The sequence below is a fragment of the Hordeum vulgare genome, chromosome 1H, assembly GCF_904849725.1.
Source record: "Hordeum vulgare subsp. vulgare chromosome 1H, MorexV3_pseudomolecules_assembly, whole genome shotgun sequence".
Lineage (NCBI taxonomy): Eukaryota > Viridiplantae > Streptophyta > Magnoliopsida > Poales > Poaceae > Hordeum > Hordeum vulgare.
The window spans coordinates 134,939,769-134,959,063 of record NC_058518.1 but is presented as its reverse complement, the minus strand read 5'-3'; the positions used below and the strand labels follow the sequence as shown (position 1 = coordinate 134,959,063).

Below are 19,295 nucleotides of genomic sequence, written 5' to 3'. Positions count from 1 at the left end.
TTGAATCTTCGGCAAACACGTTGGGTGGAAATGCTCCAGGATTTTAATCCGAGTGTTGAGTACACGCCAGGCAAAGCTAATGTCGTGGCAGATGCTTTGAGCAGGAAGGCATATTGCAACAGTCTGATTCTGCAACCTCTCCAGCCGGGTCTTTGTGAGTCTTTCAGGAAGCTCAACCTTCAGCTAGTACCTCAGGGATTTCTTGTGACCTTCAGATCTCTCCTACCTTGGAAGATCAGGTCAGAGCAGCTCAGCTTCTTGACGCTATGGTGAAGAAGGTCAAGATTGGCGTGGGAAAGAGTCTCCCCAAGTATAAGTGCTTCACCGTTGATGCCAAGGACACGTTGTTTTTCGAGGATCGCCTTGTCGTCCCGAAAGGTGATCTCAAGAAGGTAATCATGGAAGAAGCTCATAACTCTCTGCTCTCTATTCATCCTGGAAGCTCCAAAATGTACCATGACTTGAAGCAGACCTTCTGGTGGACTCGTATGAAACGTGAGATTGCTCAGTTCGTAAACGAGTGTGATGTATGTCGAAGGGTGAAAGCAGAACATCAACGCCCAGCAGGCCTCTTGCAGCCTTTGCCGATTCCCGAGTGGAAGTTCGATCACATTGAGATGGATTTCGTCACCGGGTTTCCAAAGTCCAAGAAGGGTAATGATGCTATCTTCGTCGTCATCGACAAGTTGAGTAAAGTGGCTCATTTTCTTCCAGTCAAGGAGTCCATTTCAGCAGCTCAGCTGGCAGAGTTGTACACCTCCAGGATTGTCTCTTTGCACGGCGTGCCTATGATGATCTCTTCAGATCGCGGAAGTATCTTCACTTCCAAGTTCTGGGACTCCTTTCAGTCTGCTATGGGCACGAAGATCCGCTTCAGCACAGCATTCCATCCTCAGACTAGTGGTCAAGTGGAAAGAGTGAATCAAGTTCTTGAGGATATGCTGAGAGCCTGTGTTATCTCTTTTGGCATGAAGTGGGAAGATTGTCTGCCTTTCGCGGAGTTCTCGTATAACAACAGTTATCAAGCTAGTTCTGGCAAGGCTCCGTTTGAAATTCTCTATGGCAGGAAGTGTCGTACTCCGCTCAACTGGTCCGAGACCGGCGAGCGTCAGATCCTTGGGAATGATATGATAGAAGAAGCTGAGGAGATGTGTCGGATCATTCACGACAACCTCAGAGCAGCTCAGTCCCGTCAGAAGAGCTATTATGATAGCAAGCACCGTGACATGTCTTATGAGCTTGATGACTTTGTCTATCTCAAGGTGTCGCCTATGAAGGGTATGCAACGCTTTGGCATCAAAGGCAAGCTTGCGCCTCGTTTCGTTGGTCCGTTCAGAGTGGTTGGCAAGAGAGGCGACCTTGCGTACCAGCTCGAGCTTCCGTCAACCTTTGCAAATGTCCATGATGTGTTCCATGTTTCTCAGCTTCGGAGGTGTTTCAAGACCCCCGAGCGCACTGTGCATCTTCAAGACATCAACCTTCAGCCTGACCTTTCTTATCGTGAGCATCCAGTTGCGATTCTCGAGGCGACTGAGCGCAAGACCCGTAACAAGACTGTCAAATTTCTCAAAGTGCAGTGGTCACACCATTCCGATAAAGAGGCGACTTGGGAACGCGAGGATGACCTCCGTTCCGAATTTCCCGATTTCTTTCAGTCTTAGATCTCGAGGACGAGATCTTCTTTGTAGTGTGGGAGAGTTTGTAGTACCCCAAGTGTAAACCTTCCTTATTTGGAACCTATTGCAAGTGGGTCCACCTTGTCAGCGATATGATGATATCATTTGAGCCATGACTTCTTGTGATGTCCCTTGTATTTTTCTTCCTTGGATGCATGCATAACATATGTCTTGTGTTGTTGCAATATGGTCATAGCATTTCATGTGGTGGTTGTGATCTTGTGGTTAGGTACCTTGTGCTGCATGTGATCTTGTATATGTGATGAGGTGCTGTTATGATTTCATGTGGTTGTGATGGTAGTACTAAGGGTAGTGGTGCTTGTCATATTTTCAAACCCCCTCTATTTATTTGCAAAACCCTTTTCTCTCTTTTAACCTCATGTTAAAAATCCATCTTCCCCAAAGCTGATTTCAAAATGTCATGTGTTTGGAGTTAATTGTGGAAATGTTGGGGTGCCAGATTTGGTGATTTGTAGAGTGTCCTAAAGGTGCAAGAAATCACAAAACAGATAACACAATTGTTGTTCTGTAATTATTTTAGTTGCTCCAAAAATACCATTTGTATTTTATTTAAATAGGTTATTTATTTTGATGACCAGGGCCATTTATAGTTTGATTTTTTTCCACCACATATAGCCTTGTGCTTATTTTCTTTCCCTGTTTTTATTTTGTCACAAGAAGAAGCAGGGTGGCCTTCTTCTATATGGCACCACCTGTGGGCTCTCTCCCATAGGCCGGCCCATCACACTCCTTCCCTCTCGCGCCGGGGGCCCACCCCCGGTCCTCCTTCTCCAACCTGACGCCGTCCGCGCCCTGCACCTTTTCGTCAAAAGCTGAGAGAGGGCGAGTTGCCGCCGTGTGCACCACGTCGAGGGGGCCCCCTTTATAAGCGTTGGCGTCCGTGCCCAACTGCCTAGGGTTCCTCTTCCCCCCTCAGCCGCCGCCGCCACCTCTCCCCATCTCCATCTAGTCTCCCTTCCTTCCCTCGCCGGTAAGTGTCCCGTATGAATAGTAGAGAGAGAGAGAGGTCATCGCTGCCGTCTACCTCCGTTCCCGTCGGCGTCCGGTGTCGTCGCCATGTCCAGGAGCTCGGGGAGGCTCCCAGCGCCCCATTCCCACCAGCGTTGAGGACGAGGGGCGACCACAGCGACGGCCAGCAGCGCGTCATCGCCTCGGCCCCGGAGCTCCCATCGTCTTCCTCTACCCCGTCAGCAGCAGGGAACCGTCGGCGTCTTCTTCCCCTACGGCTACTCCTTCGAGCGGGTGGCCTCTTCTCCTTCCTTCCCCAAGGTGAGGCTGCACCTCCCCTTCCTTCTCCTCCTCGGTTCCGTCTAGATCTGCCGGGTGGCGTCGCTGTGCTTCTCTGTCAGTAGATCGGCAGCAGGTTGCTGTTTGTGCATGCATCTTACTCGGTCAGGGTGGTGTGTGGTGATGTAGCAGTAGCAGGGGAGCTCTCCTCCTTCGTGTTGCGTCGACGTGGTGGTAGAATCCTCCGGTAGCAGCTGCAGCAGCAAGGCACGACAACCTCCCTATCGCGTGTACCTCTGACGAAGCAGGGCAGCAGTAGTGTGTGTAGTGGTGCAGTAGATGGATGGCATGTAGTGGTTGTGGGTGTGTAGTGCAGAGAGGGGCTCCCTTCCCCAGCATAGCAGCATCGACAGCAGTGTCTTCTCCCGTCGTAGCGCAGCAGCAGCAGAGAAGCCACGGCGGCCTCCCTGTCACCGGCGCTTCCCTGTGCTGTGCAGAGCAAAGCCACACAGTAGAAGTAGTTTACCTCTCAATACAGCCCTCCTCTGTTCAGTCATCGATTCGTAGCCCAATGGTAGCAAGTGTGTGTGCCTGATGAGAAAGGCGTGGCTTCGAATCCCCCCCCCCCTCGGCACCTTTTTGGTTTGTTTGTTTTCGGCGCCGTAGTCTACAGGGAAGCCTTACCCTGTTCTTCCCATCTCTCTGTCAAAGGCAGTAGCGGTAGCACAGTGGTGGTGTTGTGGTGTGTTGCACCAGGGGCTCTGTGGTTCGAAACCCAGAGAGACCCCATTTTCTTTTCCTTCTTTCTATTTTTGTCCCCTTGCTTTGTTGCCATACTTGTGCCTAGATCAATGGGTGACAAGTGTCATTAATTTTTTTCCCTTTTGCTTGATGGAGGAGTGGCAGAAAGCATGTATGTGTGTTATTGTAGATGTGTGTGTGTTTATGTGTGTGTGTGCAAGAGTGTGTGTGGCTCTACACACATGCTTGTGCAATTGCACAAGCACTTGAGATCAAGCCTTGTGGTTAGTGGATTTGTGCATGTGTGTGAGAGTGTTGCACACACATGGGGTGTTGCTAGTGTAGGTATGCATGTATGTGTAGCTTTCATATCACTTGCTTAATATCCTTCCTTATGTTGTACTTGGGGTCTTAGAGCTTATGATGAGATTGTGGTGTGATATGTATGTGGTAAAACAGACCCATATGCAAGTTGTGCACCTCCTCATGCTTAATATGAGAGAGAGCATGATGTGTGTGTGGGGGTGACTTAGTGAGAAGTATTTGTGTTGTTGATGTGCTTGACACCAACATGGGGTCCAAACCATCATGTCCATATTGTCTTTGTGCACATGAGCATAGCTATGTGATAGTTGTTCTAGTGAGAGTTGCATGAAATGTTGCACTATTCACTATGATTGGATTCTATGTAGTTTTTCCTTCTTAGTTTGAGCTCACTTGCTCCAAGCAAGTGCATATGTTTTATATATGTTTTTGGGGTAGAAAGATCCCAGGAATCCATTGGTGAAATCATTTCAGAGCAAAGACAGAAAGATAGGTGCAGGAATTTTCACTAAGTCCCTGAGATCTGATGGTTTTGGGCAAGTTCGCAGCCTTATAACTTTGTGTGTTTAATTCCTTTTTGTGTGATTCTTGCTTGTGTTGGTAGTATTCTTGGCTAGCTACAACCACATATATTATTTTTCATAGTTGGGTGGCTGTAGGTGCTTTGCATGTAGCTCACAAAGTGCTATGATGCAGTTTATGACAGATTATGTAGTTTTGATATTTTGATGTTTGTGAGTGCTTAGTTGATGGTGTGGTGTTCTTATTTGCTCCACCCCATCCATGATGGGTTGTTTTATGTCTTGGCAACCTGGAAATACCAGATTTGTGCCATTTGAGTGTGTGGAGTTGATTTTGACACGTAGGGCTTCATAACTTGTTTCGTTGATTCCCGTTGATCCGTAGCTCCGAATGTATTGTTCTTTATATGGTTTTGCTTCGTTTTCACGAGACGCATTTGATCATGTCATTATCATGTATGTTAAAATAGGTTAGCTTGCAGTTCTGTCCAGGAACTTGTTTTAGCTTCTTAAGCTTGCGTTAGTGATAGAAATAGTGATGCATGCTCATTTTCATCTCATGCATCATGTGCTTGTTGCATCTTGAGGTGTTGTTGTTCATTGGATGTTATTCTTATGTTGGGTAGCACCGAGATCGGAGAACGAATACGTGGAGTCAGGAGAGAACGTGCAGGACGATCAAGAACCATTCCAAGCTGAGGATATCACAGGCAAGATGATATGACCTTGATTCCATCTCTAGACTTGTTATGCTAGATTATGTTTCCTTGTCTTATGCTCGCTGCCTACCACTGAAATGTTTGCCTCTTGATATGCCATGAAACCAAACACTACCCCTACCTAGCAAAACTTGAATGGCTAAGTAGGCTTTGCTCAGCTGCTAATGTTAGTGTTGCTAGATGCAGGTGCTTTGTCTCATGTGACAACATGAGCTTGATATCATTATCTTAATTTCTGTTATTTAATTAATGCACCTATATACTTGGTAAATGACGGAAGGCCTAGCCTTTTGCCGGGTACTTTGTTTCGTTATTGCCGCCTTAGTTACCGGCTACCGGTGTTTGATTCCATAATGATCACTCCTAACACGTTCGGGGTTGTTATGGGGACCCCCTCGATAAATCACGTAGTGCTAAGGCTTGTCCGGCAGGATCCAACATTGGTGTTAATTTGCTAATCACTTAATAATAATCTGCATAAGGAATAGCTACCCCGAGGAACTTAATCAACAACCCGGGCCAGTGCTCCTCATGAGTGTTGGTCCAAACTGCACACTGCTCGGGGCCAACTCAGGGCAACTTGAGAGATTTCTATCAGGCCATCGTGCGCGTAGCTCATCCGGCGTGTCCTGAGACTAAGATACGCGGCTCTTATCAGGGTCGTCGACACAGTGGGAGGTCCTGCTAGCCTTGTCTTACCTTAGCGATATATCTTGCGTATAGGAATCCCAGTGAAGCTTTGGTTTTCCCCAGAGTTGAGGTTTTCCTCTAAGGAATCCGACGAGATCACGAGATTCGTGATAGAGGATTACTTTGCGGCATGTGTACGTTTGTGATGGACTAGTTGGAGCACCCCTGCAGGGTTTAATCTTTCGGAAAGCCGTGCCCGCGGTTATGTGGCAACTTGGAATATTTTGTTAACATCCGGTAATAGATAACTTAAACATAAGCTAATAAATTTGCCAACAGTGTGCGTAACCGTGACTCTCCCCTCGAAGATCTCTCTTTGATCAAGAACACGGTGGGGTTATGTTTGACGTAGGTAGGTGTTCAGGATCACTTAGTGATAGTATTTGTCGACCTCTAGAATAGTCCACCATCATAAATGCTCTACATAAGTTAGCCGCCAAATCAAGCTTAGGATGCTGCAACCTTTACCACTTCACCTTATCCTAGCTAATAACTTGACTAGTTCTGGCACCAAGGTCTTAGATTGCTGAGTCCCCGTGGCTCACGGATTCCTCCACAATACCAACAGGTTCAGGTACCCCAGAGACAGATGATCCCGACGGCACGCAGCTAGCGTGGCAGTACGATGAGGAGACAGACCGCCTGTACGTGAACTATCCAGAAGATACGACCATGGTCGTGATCGTGGGCCTGCAGGCAGGGTAGCATAGCCTTTCTATGTGTTGTAGTCCGTAGCGGAACTACCTTGGTTGTATGCGTGATGTACTCTGAGATATTTATGAGAAGGCAATTGAGCCCCTGATTGTCTATCTTTATTATTATGTATGTGATGTGTTACGTGTTTGCGAGACGCTTAGATGCGCTCCTTTCCAATTCAGGGCCTCGATCCCCAGATCGGAAAGGACCGCATCTTGGTCGTTACATCGGTCTTATTGTCGCGCCGCTCACTCGCCTGTTGCGTCGCGATGCCTTCGCCTGGGACAATGAGGCAACCGAGGTCTTCCAGTCCCTTAAGCAGGCTCTCACCACAGGCCCAGTCCTCCAGATGTCGAACTTCGATCAGCAGTTCATGGTCGACTGTGATGCCTCAGGAGTGGGGTTCGGCGTCGTCCTTCACCAGGGCGCCGGGCCACTTGCATTCTTCAACCGACCGTTCGCCGCACGTCATCACAAGCTCGCGGCCTACGAGTGGGAGATCATCGGCTTGGTCCAGGTTATGCGACACTGGTGGCCTTACCTTTGGGGGCACCGCTTTCTGATTCGCACCGATCACTACAACTTCAAGTTTCTACTCGACCGTCGCTTATACACCGTGTCACAGCACCAGTGGATCAGCAAACTCTTCGGGTACTAATTCACGATTGAGTATCGGTTGGGCCGCCTCAACATCGTGGTGGACGCTCTATCCCGCCGCGACACCGACCTCCGATGGCCATCTCCTTCTTGGTCCAGCGAAGGTGTTACAGGCCCAACAGAGCCGCGGCGTATGGCTCCTCTTGATCCAGTGGCAAGGCCTTCCGGAGGAGGACGCTACTTGGGAGTCCCTTGATGAGTTCCGCAAGCACTTCCCCGACTTCCAGCTCGAGGACGAGCTGTTTGCGCAGGCGGGGAGAGATATTATGACCGATATACATTATAACCGGAGAGGGCCCAAGGGCGCAGCCACTTAAAGGTCTGGCCCTACTTATCTTATGGTTATTAGGGACTTGGCCCAGTTTATCATATTGGTTGGTGCTAGGAAGATTATATATACTCATGTAAGGACTCGATTTTTATTAAGCAAAAGCAATCATATTTGCTCGGCTCCCAACAGGAGTCGGCGCCCTAAACCCTAGCCGCCTCAAGTCTCTCTCTCGCGCGCGATCACAATGCCCCGCCGTCGTCGGCCGTGCGCCTCGCCCCGCCAACCTCTCTTCCACCCATATAATCTAAGACCTAGACCTGGTAGGGATCCTATTACTATTAACATTTTAAAAAAAGTAAACTGTGTGCTACCCTAGGCGTCCTCATCGTTGGCGTCGGGGTCGGTGAGGTCGGGCTATGCCAGCGCGGGCAGTGTTGCTGGTGCAGCACGGGCGCGCTCCTCCGTCAGACGCAACGCCCTCCTATGCTAGAGGTAGGCGACCTCCTCCGGGCACAACGCGCGGGGATAGACGACGGAGGGCTTGTCGTTGTTTTGGGCGAAGCCGGCCATGGCTGCTAGCGGCAGCGGTGGCACAGCACGGGCGTGCTCCTCCGCCAGGTGCAACGCCCTCCTATGTTAGAGGTAAGCGACCTCCTCCGGGCGCGGCGCATGGGGATAGACGACGGCGGGCTTGTCGTTGTTTTGGGCGTAGCCGACCATGGTTGTTGGCTAGGGTTTGGTCGCCGACGAGGTCACGAGATGGGGACGGGGTCTCGAAGCAAATGAGGTCGAACCCCTCCGCACGCTCGAATTAAAAAAGGCAGACTACGATCGCTCACGCGTGGGTCCGTGGAGGGTGGTCGTCATTAATTAAGTTGACCACGGGTAATTGGACGACCGGTGAGTGTGGATGGAGCGGACACCGAAAGGGCGCGGGCGCGTCCGCACCGACGCATTTCAGTCCCAAATTTGGAGTGAAAATGGGTCCGCGCGGACACAAACCAGATGCGTTTTGACAATGAGTCCGTGCGTTGGAGCATCACTTTTGTGCGTGTGAAACCCAAACGGACGGTGGCACACAAAATGAATCGCCCCGCTGGAGTTGCTCTTATGGCCTGATTTTCCTTGACATATGCACCAGATACTAAAGGTTACTATTATTTCATATACAAAAATTGGGCTCGGGGTAACGGCCAGGTTGGCCTGAGAAGCTGGTTACTATTATTTCATATACAAAAATTGGGCTCGGGGTAACGGCCAGGTTGGCCTGAGAAGCTCCGCCACTGAGTAAGCAGTAATGCTAGACGTACGGTTAGTTGTGATATGGTTGGAACTTGATTAAGGAGGACGGTCCCATCAGTGAAAATCAGGGAGGTGCAATTAGATTAGGCCGCGTTACATCCCATAAAAATCTGTTAGAACCTGTCCGTATCTTTAGCATTTTTGCTGAGTAAGACGTTAGCAGTTTTCACAGCATAACAAAAGGTGCCCGCGTCTCTTGCTGCCATGTTTGCAAGATCACAGGATGTTGCTCTGAGCAATTCCTCTGGCGGCTAAAAAGAGACTCGTAAGCTAAGTTATGCTCGTCAGTGTCATTCAGTAAAACAGAGCTAACATATAGCAAATCCATATTGTGCTCATCTGATTCAAAGCCAGCATGGTATGTTATGTGGACTGGATATAATAATCTACTCCCTCCGTTCCTAAATATAAGACCTTTTAGGAATTACACTATAGACTACATAGTGAGCAAAATGAATGAATCTATACTCTAAAATATGTCTATATACATCCATATATAGTCCATAGTGTAATCTCTTAAAGGTCTTATATTTAGGAACGGAGGGAGTACATGCTGAGCGTCTAAGAATGTCACTCCCAAGAACATACACGATTGCAAGCATGATGTAACATTTATAATTACTCCCTCTGTAAACTAATATAAGAGTGTTTGGACCCAACCGCTCTTATATTAGTTTACCGAGGGAGTACCTTACAAGCAGTTCAGTACATAAGACTCACAAGGCGCTAATGGGCAATTAGCTGTCATCACTATTTGATGCAATGGCTTTAGTCTGCAGTCCAGCTTTGCTCCACGACCTCACGTACTTTACGGTTGTATTCCCGCTTGTTCTCGCTGAATAGGCGGGCCGCTTCTGAGTTGGCAGGTGAATTTGGGTTTGGGTCGCAAAGCAGTGACTGTAATTATTCAATGCCAGGTCAGAGATACACAGCAACTTTTGTATAGCGAGATAAAATGGATTGTTTGACAGATAAAAATAACTAGTGATTTTCACATTTGTTGTTTAGTATCTGCTGCATCTAAGTCACTCTCACTGAAGCAATAAAAGCAGGTACAAGGACTGGTACATATGGTTATGCTCTTCTTTTTCAAATACTTATATTTCACCTTCATGGCTGTACATTGTACAGCAAGCCTATAAGCAGATGGTCAGACGAATTTTGATATGAATTGTTTTACCATCTCCATTTACTGGTTGATAACCAGCTACGTCAACAGGGAATGGGTACAAAAGTTAGCAATGTACTATTGGTAACTGATTTGTGGATTATTTCCGACACCTCAGATGTACTGTTCCCTAAATAAGACATAAAACATACTCCCCCTGGTCCGGTGTGTAGAGTTCCTAGTGAAAATCTATTTGTTTCAAAACTACTGAGGAATAAGGCCCGCAATCATTAATTAACCTAATTAATCGGCAGAGCTGGCCCTCCCCCCTCCCCCTATATAACTTCTGGGTGCACCCGAGTCCTTTTTCTTGGTGGTGTAAAATGGTTTCACACATGCACATGTGAAAATGAATCTGCATGGATCGCTCGCCTCCTCTTCATGGTTGCATTCACATGGATTGCTCGCCTCCTCTTCCCAAAAGCTGTATAAAAGCAACACAGGAGGTGATGGAAGGAGAAGGAGAGATTTGGACCTGGCCGGGTGATGCAAGATGGATCGAGAAAATCGATACTGTGATTGGTTGGAGTCCATTCTGAGTATAGATGGCTCTCCCTCTCCCTCCCGCTCCCCTAGCCTGACCCAACCCTCCACCAACCTCGCCGCCGTCGAATCCACGCCGGTGGCCCTCGTCCCCAGCCCCTACCCATCTCCCGCTGTGCGCCATGTCAGGTGACCGCGTCTCCTTCGGCAACGGCCGCTGGTCCAGCTCCGACAGCGAATCCTCCGCGCGCTCCTACAGTGAGGTGGCTCGCACGCCGCCGGCCGCCCGGAACGCCGCCCCCGCGTCTGCCTCCCGGAGCGCCGCCCCCGCGCCCCCCGCCTCCGGCCCTGTGGTGGCGGCAGCGCGGCTGCCGGCCAAAGCTCGCATCGGCCCTCGCTCGGAGGTGCACCGCGTAGCGGGCGGCGACATGGTAGATGCTGACGGCTTCCAGCAGCCTCGTCGCAAGAACCGCCGCCGCCACCGCCGTGCACCCGAGCCGGAGCCCGCGCTGCAGCGCCCGCGCAGCCCCTCCCCTGAGGCAATTGATGGACTCTGCTTCCGTTGCCTGGATCATCGCCATCGGGTCCGGGACTGCAAGAACGACATCCGCTGCCGGAGATGCCTCATCTCCGGCCACGACTCTCGCGGCTGCGAGGACTTCCACCGGCGAAATGGTCGCGCTCCCCCCAAACACCCCCAGCCATGACGACTCCGCGGCCGGCCCTGCTCACACCGCCCCGCCGCCACCGCCTCTGCATACCCAAAAGACGGCGCAAGAACGGGACAGTGGTTGAGGGCCTCCTTGGCAACTCTTGGGCTAGAGACATTCATGGAGTTCTCGGCGTCCACGAGATAGGCCAGTACCTGCAGTTATGGCAGCTTGCCCAGCAAGTCACCCTCTCCATCGAGCCGGACAAGTTAACTTGGAAGTGGACGACGAGCGGCGTCTACACCGCGCAGTCTGCCTACTTGGCAACCTTCCAGGGCTCCACGACATGCTTCTCATGGAAGCTCATATGGAAGAATGGGGCTCCACCTAAGGTCAAATTTTTCCATTGGCTTGCCTGCCAGGACCGGTGCTGGACTGCTGAGCGTCTCGCGCGCCATGGAATGCAACACCACCCCCGATGCCTGCTCTGCGATCAAGCCCCGGAAACGATGCGCCACCTCATGCTTGAGTGTCCCTTCGCCCGCCAAACTTGGCACGAGGTCCTCGCCTGGCTCAGGATGACAGCCGCCCCGCCGGACCATGAAGCCTCGCTCATGGACTCGTGGCTGCAGGCCAGGCAGAACACGCCAAAGCCGCTGCACAAGGGCCTAGCGTCCGCCGCCCTCCTCGTGTCGTGGATGATTTGGAAGCACCGCAATGCTTGCGCCTTTGAGGGTGCTCGGCCTTCATCGCTCCAGCTGATCAGCAACATCAAGGAGGAGGCCACTGCTTGCGCCAAAGCTGGCGCTCGCGGCCTTCGAGTAGTGCTACCACAGACCTGGGATGTCCACTAGTTATTCTCCTTTTGCTTTGTAATTTGAACCTCCTAGGAGGACCTGTAACCCAAACTCTGCCTTTTCAATGAAAAAAACGCAAATGTCATTTGCGTTTTCTCGAAAAAAAAGAAAAAAAATTGGGTGGAGTCCATGGAGATTGGAGGTGTCGTTTTGGAGGAGGGACAAGCTGTGGTTGGAGATGGAGGGCCATGTCGTGGTGGAGGAGGGCCAAGGCGTGGTGGAATAGGTTGGCCACGACGTGGTGGAGGGCCAAGCCAAGGTTGATAACGCCGAGGTCATCGAGCATCGCCGTGCATGCCTCGAAGAGATGTTTGTTGATTATGATCGTCGTCGTGCACACATGGACAAATTGTTTGCCCGGGTTGAAGTCATCCGCACCACTCGCTTTCCGAACCCATCCCCGTGCTCTCTTCTACATGTGAGGCTTGCATATTTCCCCATTGTGCACGATGGGTTCGGAAGCGAGTGGTTCGGATGACTTCAAACCCGGCAAACAATTTGTCCATGTGTGCACGACGACGATCATAATCAGCAAACATCAGTTCAAGGCATGCATGGCGATGCTCGATGACCTCGGTGTCATCAACCTTGGCTTGGCCCTCCTCCACGTCGTGGCCAACCACTTCCACCACGTCGTGGCCAACCTCTTCCACCACGGCTTGGACCTCCTCTTCTACCACGGCTTCGCCCTCCTCCACCACGGCATGGTCCTCCATCTCCAACACGCCATCTCCAATCTCCATAGACTCCACCCAATTCTCAACAACATTATCGACTTTCTCGATCCATCTTGCATCACCTGGCCAAGTCCACCCCTCTCCTTCCATCACCTCCGGTGTTGCTTTTATAAATAGAGGATGCGCTTCAGCTTTTGGGAAGAGGAGGCGAGCAATCCATATGAACGCAACCAGGAAGAGGAGGCGAGAGATCCATGCAGATTCGTTTTCACATGTGCTTGCGCATGCATGAAGCCATTTTACACCACCGAAAAAAAGAACTCGGGTGTGCCCAGGAGTTATTCTAGGGGGAGGAGAGGGCCAGCTCTGCCAATTAATTAGGCTAATTAATGATTGTGGGCCTTATTCCTAGGTAGTTTTGGAACAAATAGATTTTCACTAGGAGCCCTACACACCGGACTGGGGGGAGTGGTAGTTTCTACACGGAACAATTCACATGAATATCAAAGAAATATCAGTCAAGTTGGTGGGAATTAAAGAATCCTTGTTGGGTGGGTTTATCAACATATTTCACGATAAAACTTCAAGTTGTAAGCAGCATGTTGTGAGAACTAGCGGTAGTAACAATTGACTAAACTAATGATAGGGTGACATCTACCTGAATGGATGTCAATATAGCAGCTACATCATATATCGGGCTCCATTGGTTTTGGAGGATATCTAAACATATGCTTCCATCCGCATAAACTGCTTACAATGAATCAATATGTTAGGAAATAAAATGAGTGGGAGTGAAAACGTAATGCCACTATAAGGTTCTTGCAACAAGAGAATAATTACAAAAAGGGCACACAAAAAAAAGGTCACTTTAAACACTTTGCTATCAAATATGCTGTAAAGGCTGCACAACTATTGGTCACTGTCTAGAATTCTAATTATAGTAAACTAATTGTCACCAATACTGACATAAGAAAAGGGAAAGACAAATTTATCAACTCAAACAAGCATTAGTTGAATCTGTACAATTGCTATCATATTCAATGTTCTGAAACCACTACAATGCAGCATATAGAACCACAATTGAAGATTTCAGCATGTAGCAGGTGTAGTAGGTAGGAACAGACGCTAAAATAGGAGAACGAAAACTTAAATCTCAGCAACTACATCAACTTTGGATGAATGTGATGCTAGCTTTTGGTGTTTAATGTAAATCATTTTGATCCAATTAAATGGCTAGGATTAGTAGTTCATGTTAACCTATTTTGTTGCAAGTTCGCATTTCATATGTTCTCTTGGAAACCTATATTGACTTTGGAGTGCTACATCAATACTTTACTAAGGTCCTAGACTTAAAGAAGAAGAAGATAACCCACACAATAAGTATTAAACAAGGACACAAAAAGCTTACTGTTGGGATGAAACATCCGAGAAACAAACCGCACTGTAGGTGGCTTATTAGGATAATCTTCAGTAAACTGAAGTGTCAGCTTGAACGTACCTGACAAAGTAAGCACAAAAGGCTTTACTAGTAACATGAAACCAATACAGATTTCTTTAAAAAAACTACAAAATCCATGAACAAATATCATATATGACTAGATGACTCGACCCGAGAAATCAATGTTGGTTCAGTTATAAACAAAAGGCTCAAAATTTAGTGGAAAAAATTAGAAATATGATAAGCAAGGACCAGAAAAAGAACATGAATAACAACAAACCATAACTAACAGATGAGTTTAACATTAAATAATTAATCCATCAGTTAGAATGCACTGTCATTTACAAGGATTTAAAACATTATCAAACTAATTTATCAAATGTTTACACCCCAAACTGTGACATCAAGAGAAATCTAAAATGTTATTGCTTCAGTGAACTAGACGTAAAACATATGCATAGTTTGAATGTAAATTTGACACGAAAAGTAGCTAAAGATATCTGGTAAAGATGTAGAATGTTTGAACTACATGTTCCCAGGCTGAACAATACAATACAAAATAACATGCAGATGAACCAGATGTTTCGAAGAGCTCAATAGAGCAGCATGAAGAAATAAGTGAAGTGTAGCCACGTCAATTTTGGGTTCTTATTGGCACAAGAAGTAAATAGTAAGGTTCTTATTGGCACAGAAGTAAATGGTAAGTATATTATTGGCAGAGGAAGTAAATGGTTTCCTAGTTACATAAATCAACTGAGACATCAAGAACGAAAACTATGTAAATATATTAATTATGTCAAATACTGAAAACAGAGTAGAATACATGATAAGATACATGCTCATGACTTTGTGATTATTCTCCCAACCACAACCTCTAATAAACATAAAGGCTATTAAATAAACTTACCACCATCCCAGGGAGTATCATCAGGACTGAAAAACGAGAGAACACAACATAAGGAGATGATATTTCAGTATAGTTAACCTATATAAAGTAGGTATCAAATAAAAATCATGAAGTCCGACGTCTTACCCAAAAATTACAGCATTCCACAGCATTATATTGTTATCCTGAGGTGCGCCGCTTATGCCCGCAGGAGGATCCTGCATCAGCCGTTTGAAATCCCTCATCAGCCTCTTCCTTGCTGGAGTTGACATCCCCGCCTTCTGCAGAAACCATATCAACAGATGACTTGAAAGGCAACGGAAGAAAATTTCGGATTATATCCTATAGTGCTGCAGCATCCACAATTTTTTGGCAAACACACAGCTCGATTTCCAAAATTACATACTTGAACACTAGTATTACCAACAAAGTTATGAGCTACTTTGACTGCTCGTACGAATTATTCCAAAATTACATGTGCAATGTCTAAATAAACAATAACTGTTAGTAATGATAGATGAACTTGTTGGTAAAACTCATGCCAGCCATTAGCCTTAGGCAAACATTATTATTGTTTTTATAGTAATTAAGAACTATTTTTTAGATTTAATAATTAAGAACTAAATGGAACGGACAAAACAATAAAACAGGTCGTCATGGTCTTGACTGTAAGTTTGGCCCATAATAAATGGAGGTGAGATGCACCAGAGTGCAAACAGGTGAAACCATTGCATTCAAAACAATCTTCCCACTTGTAGGTATGGTCAGTGATAGGGTGGATAGTGGTGAGTAGCCAGTTTAGGTTAGTTTTCCCCTTGCCTTTGGGTTATAAGGCTAACTCCAACACGGCGACCCATTTGATCCGCGCTGTCCGTTTGGGTAGTAGCGGACAGAAACAACGGCCCAACGCGCCGACGCACCCCCAAATTTCGTTCGCTCGATGTCCGTTTAGACGCATTTCTGGTCCAAATTTGGGCCAGGTTTGCATCCACACAGACACGAGACGGACGCGCTGCGTGTCCGCTCAGTGTCCGCCTCAGGCCCGCGTTTCGGCCGCCCAACCACCAACGCCATTCCTATTAAATGACGCACGCACGTTCAGGCCCGCACATCAGCCACATGAAGCATCCACGCCCGTCCATTTTAAATGCCACGCATGTGCTGGGGGACGGCCTCACCCACTTCTCCCCACACCCCACACTAGTCCACATCTAGAGCTTGCTCCCCAGCCGCCCAATACGAACCCTAGACGATATCCGCGCCATGGGCTTCTTTTCCAAGCGTGGCAACCATGACCGCAAGGCCGACTCGTCCAACTTCACCTTGGCGCAGCGGGGGAGGGGGGAGGGCAGCATGCGAGCTCAACCGGCTGTACATCCTCGTGCACCAGGCGCACTACCATTGGGAGCACCGCGTCCCTTTGTCGTGGCCAGACGTCAACCTCGCGCATAGCTGGCACCTTGACCCCAACCGGATTCCGGTGGTGGTGGTGCTACAGTCCGAGCGCGCTCGTGCGGTCAAGATCTGGAACCACCATGCCCTCCACTCGTCGGACCAACGCCGCAACCCAGGCTACGCGTCGAACTCCCCGAACCGATGTGCACCGCCGGGGGATCGTCCAGATGGATGCCCGCCCTCCACCACCGCCGGTGATGGTGAAGGAGGAGGAGGCCGCGTACTAGGCGGCCCTCGAGGAGGCGACACGACGGGGCATAGAGGAGTCCGCGCGCGAGGAGAGCCATGTGGCCTGGCCTCGAGCAGGCACTCAACGAGTCAGCGGCCGACATCCAGGCCTATGCACCACCACCGCCAGCGCCCCCACGCACACGCACGAATGGATGGGCCGCAGCCCATCTACGAGTCGTGCCCGCCCGTTTGGCCGGGCACGATGGAGGAGGAGCGACAACACCTCTACAAGTGGGAGGGGCATGCGATGGCGGTTGAGTGGCAGAGGGCACCATGCAGGTGGAGCGCGCCCTCGAGGAGGAGCAGGGGGCGGAGCATCAGCAACAGGCGGCAGCCCTGGCGGCGTAAGCGTTTGCGTTCATCAACCTGACCGAGGAGGAGGACTACAACGCCTAGAGCTGCGGGCTGTGGGTGGCGGGATTGTTCTTTTATGTTTCTATCTACTGTTTAATTAACTTATAATTATTGTATGTGGACTTTGGGGCGCGTTTTATATAGTAAGTTTATATTTTACATTTTATTTGCATTAAGTTTTCTTTTGGTCCCCCCAAATTTGATATGTGTCGGCTGCGTTGAGCGCATCTACGGCAAGCCGGACTGAATCGTACATTTTCGTCCGCCTTGCCGACCCAAACGGATAAAAAACGAACCCAATCCGCATCCATTTGCGTCGATCAATTGAAGTTGGCCTAAGGTACATTTTTGTCCACCTTGCCAACCCAAACGGATAAAAAGTGAACCCAATCCGCACCCATTTACGTCCGCAGTTGGAGTTGGCCTAAGGTGTTGCTGCCTCTTATGGTGTTGTAATGGCCTCTCTGTGTCCTCCTTTAATGCTGATCTATCCGCTTGGACGCATCCTTGAAAAAAAAACTACCCAGTGAACATCTCAACAATCTCAATCCTCTACCCTTCGATAGACAATTCCACGTGTCTTCTAGGAGAATTCCCGTCGCCAGGCAATTACAGTACATAAGAAGCACCTCTTCTAAGGGGCCTGCTACGCATCCACCGGTGGATGTTTACTAAACATCCACCACTTGGAGGGCCGTCCGATCTACACGTGACGTCGGATCTGCTCCGGTCAGGCACCCCATAATTCCTGAAACGATGGCTGAGTTGCAGAAACTTTCGCTTTGTTGCAAGAAATAAACTTTGGACCCGTTAATTCCTGAAACAACCGTCGAGTTTCAGAAACAATTTGCTTGTTGCAGGATTTTTTTTCTTCGTCTTTCTGCAACATAGGTACTTTTGCGGGAGAATTTTTTGCAACAAAGGTCATGTTTCAGGAATTTTTACAACAAAGGTCAAGTTGCGGAAATTTTTTGCAACGTTCATGGGCGGCATGGGCGGCTGGCGGCGGCCGGATGGTCAGAACATAAATCTATAGTAGACCACTGCAACATCACATATGTTTAAGAAACATAGTCTTTGTTGCAGAACCGCATAGTCACTCGAATCGCGTGTCTTACGGGGGAGGTGGCTGATGCGGCCATTATAATCCGCCCGCTGATGGTTAGCTTTTCCCCTCTTCTAAGGCAAGCACCACGTTGTATGTGCTCAGATGATTGCATTTTCTCCTGACTGGAGTCAAGCTAATGCAAAAGCAACTGTGCTTCGCAAAACGGATCGATCAAGCTACGTCTACAGCACAGCGCAACCGCTCGCGTCATCAACGCAATCACGATTTTACGGCCAGACGAACGGAAGAAAATCAGCGCAATCGCAGCCGATCGATCCACCAGATCGTAGACCAAGACCCGTCGAGCAGAGCAGATAATGCGGATCATACCTCCGGCTCCGGGCGCCCCGGCAGATCCCGCGGGAATCGACCGCCGTACAACCAACGCCCCAAGCTCCACGGGCTATAGCATACTGCAGTGGAGTTGATCGGGTGGAGACGCCAGCGAACTTGACCGGATTCGGGTGCAGAAGGCTCCTTGTTCGACAAGGGGAAGGGGGCGGAGGGGAATGGATTTGGGGCGAAGCGAGGAGGCAGGAGGGCATTGCACCCGAATAAAAGGACAGAGGGTCGGCCTTAGGCCCGCCAAGAAACGAGGCCGATCCCCAAAGCTAGGCCTTAAGACACTGCCCTTTCTTAACTTAAAAAAAACTTAATTTATTTAGATTTTTCTACATAATAACGCTCATACGCTATGATACGGTCCACATGCCTTCATAACCATCTATCTTGCCACATCATATATATGACATCAATGGCATTTTTTTGGTTTTTTTGACTTCAAAATATTTTATCTCTTAAATAAAAAATCTAATTGAAAATTCATTTTCATCATTAAATCCGTCTCGATGAGGTCTTCAAAACTAAACCCAATATTGATATGTTTAGACGATCTTTTTTGGATCAAAAGTTGTCCTAATATTTATATTAAAGTTGCCATAATATTTACAATAAAATTGCCGCGACATGTTTCATCTATTTTTTTCTTTTAGATTTAAAAGTACCATTGTATTTCTACTAATTTTCACAGTAATTTTAATTAATTGACTCCGGCAAATTTTAATAATTAAGTACGACAAATTTGATTCATGGATCATGGCAACTTTTAGTAATTTGTCTTGACAAATTAAGTTTACAGATCAT

The 19,295-nt window shown here is 48.3% G+C and overlaps 1 protein-coding gene across 1 annotated transcript; it reads right to left on the bottom strand.

Annotated features, from left to right (window-relative positions):
* Nucleotides 1-9,354: 9,354 nt before the first annotated feature.
* LOC123427116 (ubiquitin-conjugating enzyme E2 2) lies at nt 9,355-18,707 on the bottom strand. The gene is made up of 6 exons (XM_045111076.1): nt 18,483-18,707; nt 15,152-15,285; nt 15,026-15,051; nt 14,089-14,178; nt 13,339-13,427; nt 9,355-9,742 (listed from the first exon to the last, which is right to left on the bottom strand). Exons 2-6 carry the CDS (start codon nt 15,274-15,276, stop codon nt 9,614-9,616), a joined length of 459 nt encoding a protein of 152 aa, XP_044967011.1. The 5' UTR covers nt 15,277-15,285; nt 18,483-18,707; the 3' UTR covers nt 9,355-9,613.
* Nucleotides 18,708-19,295: the final 588 nt, after the last annotated feature.